Source organism: Mesocricetus auratus, unplaced genomic scaffold (assembly GCF_017639785.1).
Source record: "Mesocricetus auratus isolate SY011 unplaced genomic scaffold, BCM_Maur_2.0 Super-Scaffold_100048, whole genome shotgun sequence".
NCBI classification, from domain to species: domain Eukaryota; kingdom Metazoa; phylum Chordata; class Mammalia; order Rodentia; family Cricetidae; genus Mesocricetus; species Mesocricetus auratus.
Window position 1 is genome coordinate 718,677 of NW_024429225.1, and position 14,650 is coordinate 733,326.

The window sequence follows — 14,650 nt, forward strand, 5'->3', positions numbered from 1 at the left end:
AAGAAACTTTTAAGAATAAATTTGGAACTCTCACATATTTCATTAGAAGAAGGTGATGTTTGCTGTGTGAGAGTATTAGTGGATAGTTGGATAGGTAAATATTTTTACTATTTTTCATATTTATACGGAATAAATCTAAGGAATACAAAGAATACAGTTGTTGAGGTTTAATAATGCTGTCTTGAATGCAATGAAGCATAGCCAAAATAGAATGGTAAATGAATACCAAATTGAAGTGCTTTCTCAATAATACAGTTCTTTCCTTTAGTGATACTTAGCATTGTCTTAGTAGAACTGCATAATGTTCAGTAAAATAGAGATTTTTTGATGTATATTCTGAGCCAAAAATTTATACAAACCAACTGAAACAAGCGAGATAATATAACTATTAATCAAAACAGAAATGTTAAATTGAGAATTGAAAAGAACATATTTCCTTGGGTCCTGGTTTAGAAAAAGACAAACCGACAGTTTCCCAAACTGCTGGGAAAAGAGGTTCTCTTTTTACAATTCATACCAATGAAAATGATCTTGGGCTGATGTTAAATGCACGTAAGTTTTGATTTTGTAATCTGAGATTTATGCAGTTAAGAAACTCAACAATTTCTGTCTAAAACTAAGGAAGAGAAAATCTGTATCCCACCTGATGATGTCTCAGTACTCAGGATACCTTGTGCATTTGTACATTTATATGAAGGATATGGATCATGGCCATCCACTAATGTGTCTCCCTGACTCCCCTTAGTGCCTTCCATGTCTGCCTTTGAGCTTCATGTCGTTATTTTAGTGTTAATAATAGTATCAAGTTCAGTTATTGCTTCCAATGGGCACATGGCTATGTAACCATCCACTACACATATGTTGAGCTTTGATTTGCTTAGAATGCATATTCTAGTGAACACATACACACTTGGTGTGTGTGTGTTTGTCTGACTAAATGTGCTTTTTCTATAATTCTTAGTTTAACAATATATGGAAATTTGTTTCATTATTTAATCTGTTGATATAAGGTTAGAGGAGCGATCAATGAGAGACAGAGAGGACACTTGACATTTTAAAGTAGTATAATAATAAATGCCTGAGACAATTTTAATTTAAGAGATTTGTTTTTATTTACTTCTTTTCTCCTTCACTCTGTTTGTCTGTTTAGTTTAAGGTAATGAAGGCCCCTTTCTTTAACTCTGTTTTCAATGATACTATTTTTTAAAAATTGCATTTTGTAAGTAAGGCTGTATAAAACATCATTCTCTATCAGACTGAATTATTTGCATGTAATATATGAGTCTTTGGTTACTCATTTTCATCACCCAGCCTATTTCTGGTAAACACATAGTTTAAAGTTTTTTTGCGCATTTTATAGTCAACAACAGAATGAAGCTATAAAAACTATAAAACCTAAAAGACAGGACATAGAAGACTTAGATAAAAATTTACATGTCATGAAATTGCTGCAGTCATGATAACAGTAAATTTTCACATTCATCCTGATATGGACCACAATCCTCACAGGGAGAGGGAGATTGTATGCAAAAAGTGTCAGACTTTGTTTCATTAATTGCCCAGAGGCACCTGTATTCGTCCATGATGAATGGCTACCATTTTTGTAAGGAAAAATATCCTTAGGAAATGAGGGTTTTGTGTGTGTGTGTATGTATATGCGTGTGTGTGAGTGTGTGTGCGTGTGTGTTTAATTAGGCCAGCATACTTAAGACATAATTGATATCTAGAAAACATATATCAACTGATAACATAGATTAATATTTTGATAAACAAATATCCATGTAAATAATTATAATTAAGACATTGAATATGTGTTTATTATCAATCGTCATTCATCCCCTTATAAAATACATACATGAAGACTTTAACTTGTGGAAATAGGTTGTTTTCTTTGTTAAAATGAAAAACAAAACAAAAGAAAAAACAACAACAAAAAAGAAACAATCTCAGGTTAATGAGAAATAAACCCAAAAGAACAGCATCTTTTTCTTAACACGAGAGCCAAATAGGAGATCAGGACTAGCACTGGCAGGAAGGTGTGGCTTAGAGCAGAGTGTTGTGTACAGCTAAGCTTCTAGAAGGAGAATAGCTATGATTTAGGTGGAAGGGATGGAAGTGAATTTGAATTGTTCTGTTCTGTAGGGACTGGTGTGATGGGAACAGAAAACGGGACAGAGGTTACAGAATTCATTCTCATAGGACTGACCCAGTCACATGAAATTCAGCTCTTGGTCTTTGTTCTGAGCTTAATTTTCTACATCATCATCTTGCCTGGAAATGTGTTCATCATCATCACCATCATGTCAGACCCTGGACTCAGTGCCCCACTTTATTTCTTCCTGGGAAATCTGGCTTTCCTGGATGCATCCTACTCCTTCATTGTGACTCCCAGGATGTTGGTAGACATCTTCTCTGAGAAGAAGATAATCTCCTATAAAAACTGCATCACTCAGCTATTTTTCTTGCATTTCCTTGGAGGAGGGGAAGGGTTACTTCTGGTTGTGATGGCCTTTGACCGGTACATTGCCATCTGCAAGCCTTTACACTATTCTACTGTCATGAGCCCTAGAGCCTGCTATGTGATGATGTTGACTCCGTGGCTTGGAGGGTTTGTTCACTCCATTCTTCAGGTTGTTATCATCCTCCGATTGCCCTTTTGTGGTCCAAACCATGTAGATAACTTCTTCTGTGATGTCCCTCAGGTCATCAAGTTAGCCTGTACAGACACCTTTGCTGTTGAGCTCCTAATGATCTTCAATAGTGGACTGCTTACTCTCTTGTGCTTCCTTGGGCTTCTAACTTCCTACACAGTTATTTTATGCCATGTTCACAGGTCAGCTTCTGAAGGAAAGAACAAAGCTATATCCACGTGTACCACTCATGTCATGATCATATTTCTTATGTTTGGACCTGCAATTTTCATCTATACCCGTCCTTTCATAGCCTTGTCAGCCGACAAAGTGGTTTCTTTCTTTCACACAGTAATATTTCCCTTGATGAATCCTGTGATTTATACTCTTCGAAACCAGGAAGTAAAAACATCCATGAAAAAGTTATTCATCCGGCAAATAATTTGTTAATTGGCTTTTAAGTGAGAAATCAGGTGGGGGTCATTTGCACACATTTATTAAGTTACAAAGTAAATGACATTCTTCTTGATTAGATTTCATTTCTCAGGTACTATTATAGGCAATTTAATTGATTTAAACATATTGAGAAAATAAAATTTATATGTTTTAAAGAATGCAACAGATAAAACAGATTGCTTAAGTACAATGGATAAGTGTGAGAGTTAAGGGATTAAATTTTAATTGATTTAAGGATTTTATGCTAAAACAATAGTTTCAGCATCTCCATAACCATAGTAACCACATCTTAGTATTTTATGCAAAAGAACAACTAACCCAGGTCTGTTCATGTGTAATGTTTTATCACCATAAGATTCTATGGACAGATTTATTCATTTTTATATATATGGTAGTAGCTTATAAAATATCAAAAAACAAATACCTTTCTGCTATCTTGCTGTTGGTATTCTCAACATCACCTAGGACAGATTACAAGTAAATGTTTGATTTTTTCTTGTATCTTTTCCTGGAGTTGAGACACAGCTTCTTTTGATCCTTTGGGGTTTCATTGTCTATTTCACTGCTCACACTATAGTCTAATGCTTATGTCTTCAACTAGACCATGGGAGAATCCTATTTTCAACATCTCATCATATTATAAGATGTATCTCCAAGAGGTCATTTTCCCCTCAATATATGTTTTTATTTAAATTAGAAACATGAATATTTCACATGCCAATCCCAGCTCCCTCTCCCACCCCTTCTTCCTTGTCCCTCCACTAGTCCCACCCCTCAGCTCCCCACCCAATCCTCATATTATTCTCCAGTGAGAGTGAGGCCCTCCTTGGGGGGATCTCCAGAGTCTGTCATTTCATCCAGGGCAGGACCTAGGCCTTTCCCCATGTGTCCAGGCTGAGAGAGCATCCCTCTATGTGGAATGGGCTCCCAAAGTTCATTCGTATGCCATGGTAAACACTGATCTACTACCCAAGGCCCCAGAGATTTCTGAGGCCTCCTCACTGGCGCTACATTCATGGAGTCTGGATCAGTCCCCTGTTGGCCTCTCAGCCATCAGTCTGAGGTTCAAGCAGTCCCCCTTGTCCGGTCAGCTATCTTTGTGGGTTTCACCAGCAAGGTCTTGACCCCTTTGTTCATCATTCTTACATCTGTGTCACTGGGTTTCAGGAGTTCAGTTCAGTGTTTAGTTGTGGGTATCTGTCTCTGCTTCTATCAGTGACTGGATGAAGGTTCCAGGATGACATTTAAGGTAATCATAAACCTTACCATCAAGGAGGGGCATTTAATGTAGTGTCTCCACTATTGCTTAGTTTGCCAGTTGGTGTTATCCTTGTAGATCTCTGGAAATCTCACTAGTGTTGTCAGCTCTTTCCTCAAACCTATAATGACTCCATCTATTATGTTATCTCTCATCCTGCTCTCCTCTATTCTTGTCTCAATTCAACCTTCATGCTCCCCCATGCCTTTTGCTTCCCTCCTCTTATCCCCCTATCTTTTTCCTGGTTCCCTCTCCCCACTCTCAATGCTCCCAATTTTCTCAGGAGATCTTGGATCATTCCACTTCTCTAGGGTATCATGCATTTCTAAGAGGTTATTTTTAAAAAAACATTTATTCCATCACAGTCAAATTTAGCAATGTCTCCCCTTACTTCCTTATCAAAATGATACTTGCTAATGCAGTACTTAAGTGACCTTATGCACATTCCCACTTTTCTGTTTTATCATCATCTGTGCTCTCCACACAAACCTAGTTTCTCATGTTAGCAGGCTGCTGTGGCTCTCCACAAAAGGAACGCACTAGCTTCCTGGCATTCCTTTGCTCCTGCTTCTGATTCATAGTCTTTGTAAACACCATCATCTTAGCTTTCCTTTCACAGTCTCTTGGACTTTTCTCAAAGTACAATGACAATTATAACTGACCTCCACTGTTCTCAGTTTTAAAAGCACTTTTAAAATGGATGTTGCCATTTCAAACACCTATTTCTTCTCAAATTCTTGTGAAACATAAGGAAGAAAAGGAAATTCTCATAATGGGGTAGCTTAAACAAATACACAGACACTTGATCATTATACTGAAAACCAACAGGAAGTTATTGGAATTTATGTTCTTTAGCTTACAGGCTGAAATTAGACCATGTGTCTGTGTAGTCAGTTCTCTATGATGTTCTAGTGAGTCTGATGGCCAGTGACTGGTTTTTATAGTCAGTAATATTGATGTAAAGCATTTTCAAGAATTACTTCACTTACATGCGAGTTTTGCCTACATGCATGTTTTTATACTAGAGCTGTGCCTGTTGTCACAGACTTCAGAAGAGGATGTCAGGTCAAAAGGATCTGCAGTAATGAATTAGAACCTATGTGGTACTCAGAATTTTATTCAGCTCCTCTGAATGATCAACCAATACTCTTAACCACAGAGATATCATTCTAGACAATACTTTACACCCACATATGTTCCTGTTGTGCTGTCTTAGACACAGACATTACATTAGTGCTTACTGGACAAGGGAGGAGAGCTCGTGGGTTCACTTCTCAAGTGTTTGATCCCTGTTCAAAGTCCTTGGTAGGAGGCAGCTATCTCTTTTTACAGTTTTCGTCCATGTTACCTCCTGCCTTAATCAAACTTACAAAGAACTGAGGTTGTGTGGTGACATTATATCATCTTAAGTGTTTATTTTTTTTTAACAAAGAGTCACACTATAAACTCAAAACCAGCCGGCCATGCATGCAGGAAATTAGGTAGGTCATTTTTGTTACCCCTCATTCCTCTGGTTCTTGTTCTCTAACATTGCCTTCATCTTTGTAGTAGATCCCTGTCTGTGACATCTTCATGCTCTCTAGTCCAGTCCCATGAAATCAAGACAATCTTCTCTTATAGCCTTCCTCCACCACGCCATCCCTTTTTCTCAGGCACCAACACCTGCATTCCTTGCAAAACTGCTGGCCATTCTAGACAGGGAATCAGGTAGCAAAACTTCACTCTCCCTACCACCCTAATTACCAGTTTGAATGCCCCAGGTTCATCCTCAGTTTAGCAGCAGTTCACCTGCTGTGGCTTTTTCTTATTTTTCCCCCCACTGTCTCCATTCCCTAAAGTCTACACAGACCCTGGTGACACACCGAAGTTTCCTCATTCCTGTGGACATTCTCAGAAATACTCACCTTACAGCCTATCCTCATTTATTAGTGTCAACTCCTAATACCAGTTCTACTCAGTATCTCCAGCGTCATAGCTAGCTGTATCTCAGAAGCATTCTCATCAGGCGACCCACAGCCACTACTTACCCCTAAATTCCAGTGAGGACAACAGAAACCAAGGAATGGATCACCAACCCCAAAAAATAGAAGACTGGGTACGAACACCTAGAATTGTAATCATTCCAAATCCAGATACCTAGGTGCCAGTGTAAAAAACATGAAAATCATAATCAAGTCAATATGTCTTCATTAAAGCCCAGCAACTCTACTATAGAATATCCCAGTATATTCAATATAGATTGCCACAAAACAAGGGCTTCAAAATATCTGTTATGAATATGATCTATGGCCTTAGACATGATATGAATAAACCCATTTGTGAATTTCTACAAAAACATAAACAAACAGTGGAATGCAATGAAGAACACAGTTCAGGACACAAAATTGTAAACAGAAACTAAAGAAAACACAAACTACTAGGAAACAGAAAAAGAAAAGTTTAGGAACTCAAAGAGGAACCTCAGAGGCAAACTTCACCTAGAGAATACAAGACAAGGAGGAGTCTTAGACATTGAAAACAAGATAGAAAAAATTACTCCACTTTAGAAAAATGTTAAATCTAAAAAAGATTCAGTCAGACAACATCCAGGAAATTTTGGATACACAGAAAAGACCAAACTATGAAATATTATTAAAGTAACAGGATGAAAGCCACAGGCATAGAAAGTATTTTCAACAGAATCATAAAAGAAAAATTTCTTTGGCCTAAACAAGGAGTGCCTATTAAGGTACATGTAGCATACAAAACACCAAATATATTGGACAGAAAAGAAATTTCCCCATGACACATGCAAACCACAAAATGCACACAACAATAAAGACTATTAAAAGCTACAAGGGAAAAGATAAAATAAAATATAAAACTGCTACTAGGATTTTTCCATGGAAACTACAAATGAGCAGGGTGTGGATGGATTTTCTATAAGACCTGACAGATGTCTACCCAATCTGCTACACTCTGTAAAGTTTACAATTACAGTAGTTGAAAGAACAAGACATTTCATTACAAAATCAAACTTAAGAAGTATCTATATACAAATTGAGCATTCCAGAAAGTGTTAGAAGAAAAAGTTAAACCAAAAGAAGCTAAGTATATCCAAGAAATCACCAGTAATAATTAATCTTAGACAAGGAAATCAAAACTTAGGGGAGGAAACCAACCCCAGAACAACAACAAAATAACAGGAAACAGCTAACAATGCTCATTGATTAAACATCAATGGTCTTAATTCCTCGGTATAAACACACAGACTAACAGAGTGTAAATGAAACAGGATCTATCCTTTCGATATATCCAAGAAAAATGCTGTAACATCAATGATAGACATCACTTCAAGGTAAAGGGATGCAAAGAAGATTTTTTTCAAGCAATTTGAATCAAGAAGCAAGTCAGAGCACCCCTTTTTAACATCTGAAAAGTAGACTCAAACCAAATCTAATTAGAGGAGACAGGCAGGCACTGACACTACATACTTAACAAAGGAAAACCCACCAAGAATATTACACTTCTAAATATCTGTGCACTAAATACAAGCAATACAACTTTATAAAATAAACAACTACAGCTAAAAACACATATTCACCCCCCCACACTGGTACAAACTGGTAGAGGACAAATTCAGTATCCTACTCTACCAATAGACAGGCTGTCCAAACAAATCTCAACAGAGAAATGCTGGAGATAAGTGATGTGATAGAACTAATTGATCTAATAGGTAATCAGATAACGTTTCATCTAAACCAAACGAATTTATGTAGTGATATATTACTTATGATTTATTAATGTTTGCTGAGGATTCAGATAGCAAAATCACCATAAACCAGTTTGACAGGTAGGAATAGTTCAATATTCATAAATTGACAAGTGTAATCTACTACATACATAGGCTGAAAGGTGAAAAACATGAGATCATCTCATTAGATTCAGACAAGGTATTATTCAAAATCCAACTCCTCTTTATTAAAATATCCCAGATTAATTAGGGATTTAAAGGAGGTACCTCTCTCATTATATATTCAATATATTACTTGAATTCTTAGAGTAATAAGACAACTGAAGTCAATTAAAAGTATACAAACAGGAAGGAAAGAAGTCAAAGAATCTTCTTTTATATATGATATGATTATATGTATGTGACCCTAAAAATCTTCCAGAAAATCTCTTACATTTGATAAGCATTTTCTGCAAAAATAGCAGTTATAAATTTAACCTACAAAAATAATAGTCTGTCTATAAAAATGACATATGGAATGAGAAAAAAATCAGGCACTGTAGTTGCTTTAAAAATATCTAAGTGTACAATACAGAGAAACCCTGTCTCATAAAACCAAAAAAAATCTAAGTGTACCTCTAATGTTACAGTGAAAGACTTGTATGATGGATGCTTTAAGATACTGAAGGAAGAATTTGAGTAAGATATCTGATATGGAAAAATCTCACATGCTCTTGAATCGGTAGGATTGATATAGTAAAAATGCTGTCCACCAAAACTAATAAACACATTCAATGCAATTCCCACCAAATTCTAAAGCAATTCTATACAGATCTTGAAAGGACAAGTCTCTACTTCATATGGAAAGAACAAAAAACTGTGGAGTAAGGTAACCCAGACTCAGAATGACAAACATTAAACATTGCATGTGTTCACTCATAAGTGGATATTAGATATAAAGGATAGCCAGACTAAAGTCCACAGCTCCAGAGAAGCTGGGCAACAAGGAGAACCCTGAGAGGAACATATGGATCACCCTGGGAAGAGAAAATAGATAATGTCTGCAGGGCAAGCTGGGGATAGGGGGGTCATAAGGGGAAGGGGTGGGGGAAGCAAACAGGGGGCAAGTAGATGGCCTAGGTGGGGTGGGATGAAGTAGAAGAGCAATGAAATGATGTCTTAGCAGAGAGAGCCACTAGGAGCTTAGGGAGAAACCTGGTGTTAGGGTAATTCCCAAGAATCCTCAAGGAATACCCCAACTAAAACTCCTAGTAATATCAGAGGTGACTGAACTCACCTACTCATGTAATCAGATTGATGAATACTTCAACCATCACCATAGAGGCCCCATCCAGTAACTGATGAAACCAGATGTAGAGATCCACAACCAAGCCTCAGGCTGAGCTCTGGGAGTCCAGGTGAAGAGAGCAGGGAGGGAACATGAGCCAAGAGGTCAAGATCATGATGAAGAAATCTACAGAGATAGTTGAATCATGCTTGTGGAAACACATGAACTCTAGACCTACAACAGTGGAGACTCCAGGGGACTGACCTAGGTCCTCCATATGTGGAGACAGTTGTGAAGCATGAACTATCAGAAGGGCCCCTGTCAGTAGGACCATGATACAAAACTGGTACGTGAGCTAGCTTGTGGGAACCTATTCCTTATGGTGAGATGCCATAGTCAGAGGTAGTAGGACCACAATATGATCCTGATACATGAGCTAACTTGTTGGAGTATGGTTCCCATGGTGGGATACCATGCTAAGTGTTAATGCATGGGAGAGGGCCCGGGTCCTGCTCCAATCTATTGTACCAGACTATGTTGACTACCCATGGGAGCACTTACCGTTGGGGAGGAATGGACTGGGGGTATGCTGGGAAGGAAGGGAGGGTGGGAGAAGGTGAGGTGGTGGGAGGGAGAATTGTGGTTGGAATGTAAAATGAAATCAAAAAGTAAAAAATGAAAAAAAGCAAAAACAAACAAACAAACAAAAAACCTCTGTATAGATAAAACTGTTGTGAGTAGTAAAAGAACTGCTGGGCAGATCACCATCCCCGTGAATATGTTTTGTCTTATTGGTTGATGAATGAAGCACTGTTGGCAAATAGTAAAGCAAGATATGCTGCACTATGAGAGGTGGAGGATTCTGGGAAACAGAAGCCCAGCCAGTTCCCATGAAGGACTCAAGAGCAGTAAGAGGTCCTAATGCTTTATCCAGTAAGAGAAGGCCAAGTGGACCTACTCAGATTAGCAGTTATGGATTAATTATTAAGTTAGAGCTAGCCAAGTAGATGGCCAACAGCTTCATAATTAATACAGCGCCCTGCATGTTCATTTGGGACTGCTGCAGCTCTGGGACCAGGCTGGCAGAAAGAATACTCATTACATCCCTGTCCTCAAATTCTACTACAGAGCTATAGTAATAAAGCCAGCATGGCATTGGCAGAAACACACATAGAGCCAACAGTGGAATGTGATCAAAGATCGAACGTAATTCCACATACCTATGCACACCTGATTTTTTTAATAAATAAGACAGGAGTACACACTGGACAAAAATGTCTTCAACAAATAGTTTTGTCATACTGGATGGTTACATGCAGAAGAATGTAAATAGACCCATACTTATCACCCCTTTCAAAGATCAACTCTAAATGGATCTGAGACATCAACATTATGTAGGATACACTTAATCTGATTGAAGAAAGAGTGGTGAACAGTCTTGAACTCATTGGATAAGGAAAAGACTGATACACATATGGACATGGAATGACTGTTGTGGCTTTCATATGGCCTGAATAGATCAGTAAAGGGAAACTCTGAATAAATATATGTTGGCATTACATTTCCCTCAGTGGGGAGGATTTACTCTCTCTAAATTTGTTTATTTTGTACTTTTCACTACAAACCTTGCATGGTGCATGGGAGGGTTTTAAGGAAGTAAGGGGAGAGAGAAGAGTTATAGTACTTCCAAAAAATCTAAAAAACAAGATATTAAAATAATAGGAATGAAGACCACACTCTCCAGCATCCCCAGCTTCAGGTGAGCTTGGGTCCCCCTGGGAGCACCCTCCTGCCACCCATCACCCTCAATCTTCTGGGGGTCCTGCTCCTGGCATCCAGAGGACCCACTCACCCAGGAAAGTCATCTGTCCTTCCAGGCCATGCCTTCTGGCATCCCCAGGCTCAGGTGAGCTTTGGTCCCCCTGGAAATACTCCTCTGCCCATCACCCATTCCCTCAGTCTTCCGGGGCATTCTCCCTGCATCCAGAGGAGTAGCACATACAGGAAAGGCAACAGTACTTCCAGTCCACACCCTCCAGTGTCCCCAGCTTCAGGAAAGAAAGAAATCAGTGGAGACAGAAAGACCCACACCTGAACCTACTGGAAGAAGAGATGGGAAGAAGACAGAATAAGAGTTCACTAAGCAATAGAAAGACCAACATGACTCCACCAGAATCTAGAGATCCAATGCTAGCAAGACATGAACAGCACAACATAGATGAAGCAGAAGAGACAGATCTGAAAAATTATTTTATGAAGATGATAGAGATCCTCAAAGAGGAAAAGAGGAAATCCCTTAAACAAATAGAAGAAAAAACAAACAAAAATACATGAAATGGAGGAAAAGACAAACCAAATAATTTAGGAAATAAACAAATCTCTTAAAGAATCTAAAGAGTACCAAGAAAAAACAACCAAACCAATGAAGGAAACAACTCAAACAGTTGAAGGATTGAAAGCTGAAATAGAAACAATAAAGAAAACACAGAATGAGGTGATGCTGGAAATAGAAAAGCTGGGTAAATGATCAGGAACTACAGATGCAAGTATTACTAATAGAATACAAGAGATAGAAGAATCTCAGGTGTTGAAGACTCATTAGAGGATATACAGTCATCAACCAAAGAAAATCTCAAAACCAACAAATCCCTAACACAAAATATCCAGCAAATATGGGACACCATGAAGAAGCCAAACCTGAGAATAATAGGTATAGAAGAAGGCAAAAAATACAACTCAAAGGTACAGAAAACATATTCAACAAATTCATAGAAGACAACTTCCCTAACCTAAAAAAGATATGTCTATGAAAATACAAGAATCTTACAGAACACCAAATAGGCTGGACCAAAAAAGGAAGTCACTTCACCACATAATAATCAAAACATCAAACCTACAGAATACAGAGAAAATATTAATAGCAGCTAAAGAAAAAGGCCAAGTAACATATAAAGGCAGACCTACCCGAATTACACCTGACTTCTCTATGGAAATTATGAGAGCCAGAAGATTCTGGACAGATGTCCTACAAACGCTAAGGGAACAAGGATGCCAGCCCAATCTACTATATCCAGCAAAGCTTTCAATTACCATAGATGGAGAAAACAAAATATTTCATGACAAAGACGGATTTAAACAATATGTATCCATGAATCCAGCTCTACAGAAAGTGCTGGAAGGAAAACCTAGACCCAATGAAGATAACTACACTCACAAAGACATAGGCAATAGATAATCCCACTTTACCAAATACCAAAAGAAAAAGGGAGGAGAATCTACACATAATAACACCACTACCAATAAATCAAGCACAAACAAGAATCATCAGTCAATGGTCATTAATATCCCTCAAGGTCAATGGGCTCAACTTGCCTATAAAAAGACACAGACTAGCAGAATGGATATGAAGACAGAACCCATCCTTCTGCTGCATACAAGAAACATATCTCAACTTCAAAGACAGACCTTACCTCAGAGTAAATGGTGGAGAAAAGATTTTCCAATAAAATGGACCCAAGAAACAAGCTGGTGTAGCAATCCTAATAACTAACAAACTAGACTTCAAATTGAAATTAATCAAAAGAGATGAAGAAGGACATTTCATATTCATCAAAGGAAAAGTCCATCAAGATGAAGTCTCAATTTTGAACACCTATGCCCCAAATACAAAGGCACCCACATTCATGAAAGAAACATTACTAAAGCTCAAATTGCACATAAAATATCACACACTAGTAGTAGGAGACTTCAACACTCTGCTCTCACCACTAGCCAGGACCACCAGACAGAAACTTAACAAAGAGTCAAAAGAACTAAAAGAAGTTATGACACAATTGGGTTTAATAGACATCTATAGAACATTCCACCCAAACACAAAGGGATATACCTTCTTCTTGGCACCAGATGGAACCTTCTCTAAAATTGACCACATAATAGGAAACATAGCAAACCTCCACAGATACAAAAAATTGGAATAACCCCCTGTATCTTATCAGACCACCATGCATTAAAATTAGAATTCAAAAACAACGCAAATTGCAGAAACACTACAAATTCATGGAAATTGAACAAAGCACAATTGCACCATCCCTGGGTAAAAGAAGAAATAAAAAAGAAATTAAAGACTTCCTAGAATTCAATGAGAATGAAGACAAAATATACCCAAACTCATGCAACACTCTGAAAGCAGTGCTGAGAGAAAAGTTCATAGCACTAATTGTCCACATGAAGAAACTGGAGAATAGTCATACTAGAGAATTAATAGTACAATGCAACTGAATGCTCTAGAACAAAAAGAAGCAAACTCACCCAGGAGGAGTAGACACCAGGAAATAATCACATTGAGGGCTGAAATCAATAAAGTAGAAACCAGGAAAACATTGCAAAGAATCAATGAAACAAAGAGTTGGTTCTTTGAGAAAGTCAACAAGATAGACAAAACTTTGTATAAACTAAACAAAAGACAGAGAGAGAGAGAGTATGCTAATTAACAAAATCAGAAATGAAAAGGGGGACATAACAACAGACTCTGAGGAAATCCAGAGAATCATCAGGGCATACTTTGAAATCCTGTACTCCACAAAATTAGAAAATTTAAAGGAAACAGACAATTTCCTGGATAGATATCACTTGCCAAAACTAAATCAAGAACAGATAAATAATCCCAAAATACCTATAAACCTTAATGAAATAGAAGCAGTTATCAAAAGTCTCACAGCCAAAAAAAGCCCAGGCCCAGATGGCTTCAGTGCAGAATTCTACCAGGAATTCAAAGAAGAGCTAATTCCAATACTCCTCAAAGTGTTCCACACAATAGAAGTGGCGGGCTCACTGCCAAACTCTTTTTACAAGGCTACAATTACCTTGGTATCCAAGCCACACAAAGACACAACTAATAAAGAGAAGTATAGACCCATTTCTCTCATGAACATCGATGCAAAAATACTGAATAAAATACTAACAAATCGTATTCAAGAACACATCAGAAAAATCATCCACCATGATCAAGTAGGTTTTATCCCAGGAATGCAGGGATGGTTCAACATTAGAAAATTTATCAGTGTAATCCTCCATATAAACAAACTGCAAAAGAAAAACCAAATGATCATCTCACTAGATGCTGAAAAAGGCTTTGACAAAATCCAGCTCCCCTTCATGATAAAGGTCCTAAAGAGATCAGGGATAACAGGAACATACCTGAACACAATAAAAGCAATATACAGTAAACCAACAGCTAACATCAAACTAAATGGAGAGAAATTCAATGCAATTCCTCTAAAATCAGGAACAAGACAAGTCTGTCCACT

At 37.7% G+C, this 14,650-nt stretch overlaps 1 protein-coding gene across 1 annotated transcript; it reads left to right on the forward strand.

The window, feature by feature from the left end:
• The first annotated feature begins 2,153 nt into the window (after positions 1–2,153).
• LOC121136110 (olfactory receptor 4N4C-like) lies at positions 2,154–3,080 on the forward strand. The gene has a single exon (XM_040735784.1). It carries the CDS (start codon positions 2,154–2,156, stop codon positions 3,078–3,080), a length of 927 nt encoding a protein of 308 aa, XP_040591718.1.
• The last annotated feature ends 11,570 nt before the right edge of the window (positions 3,081–14,650 follow it).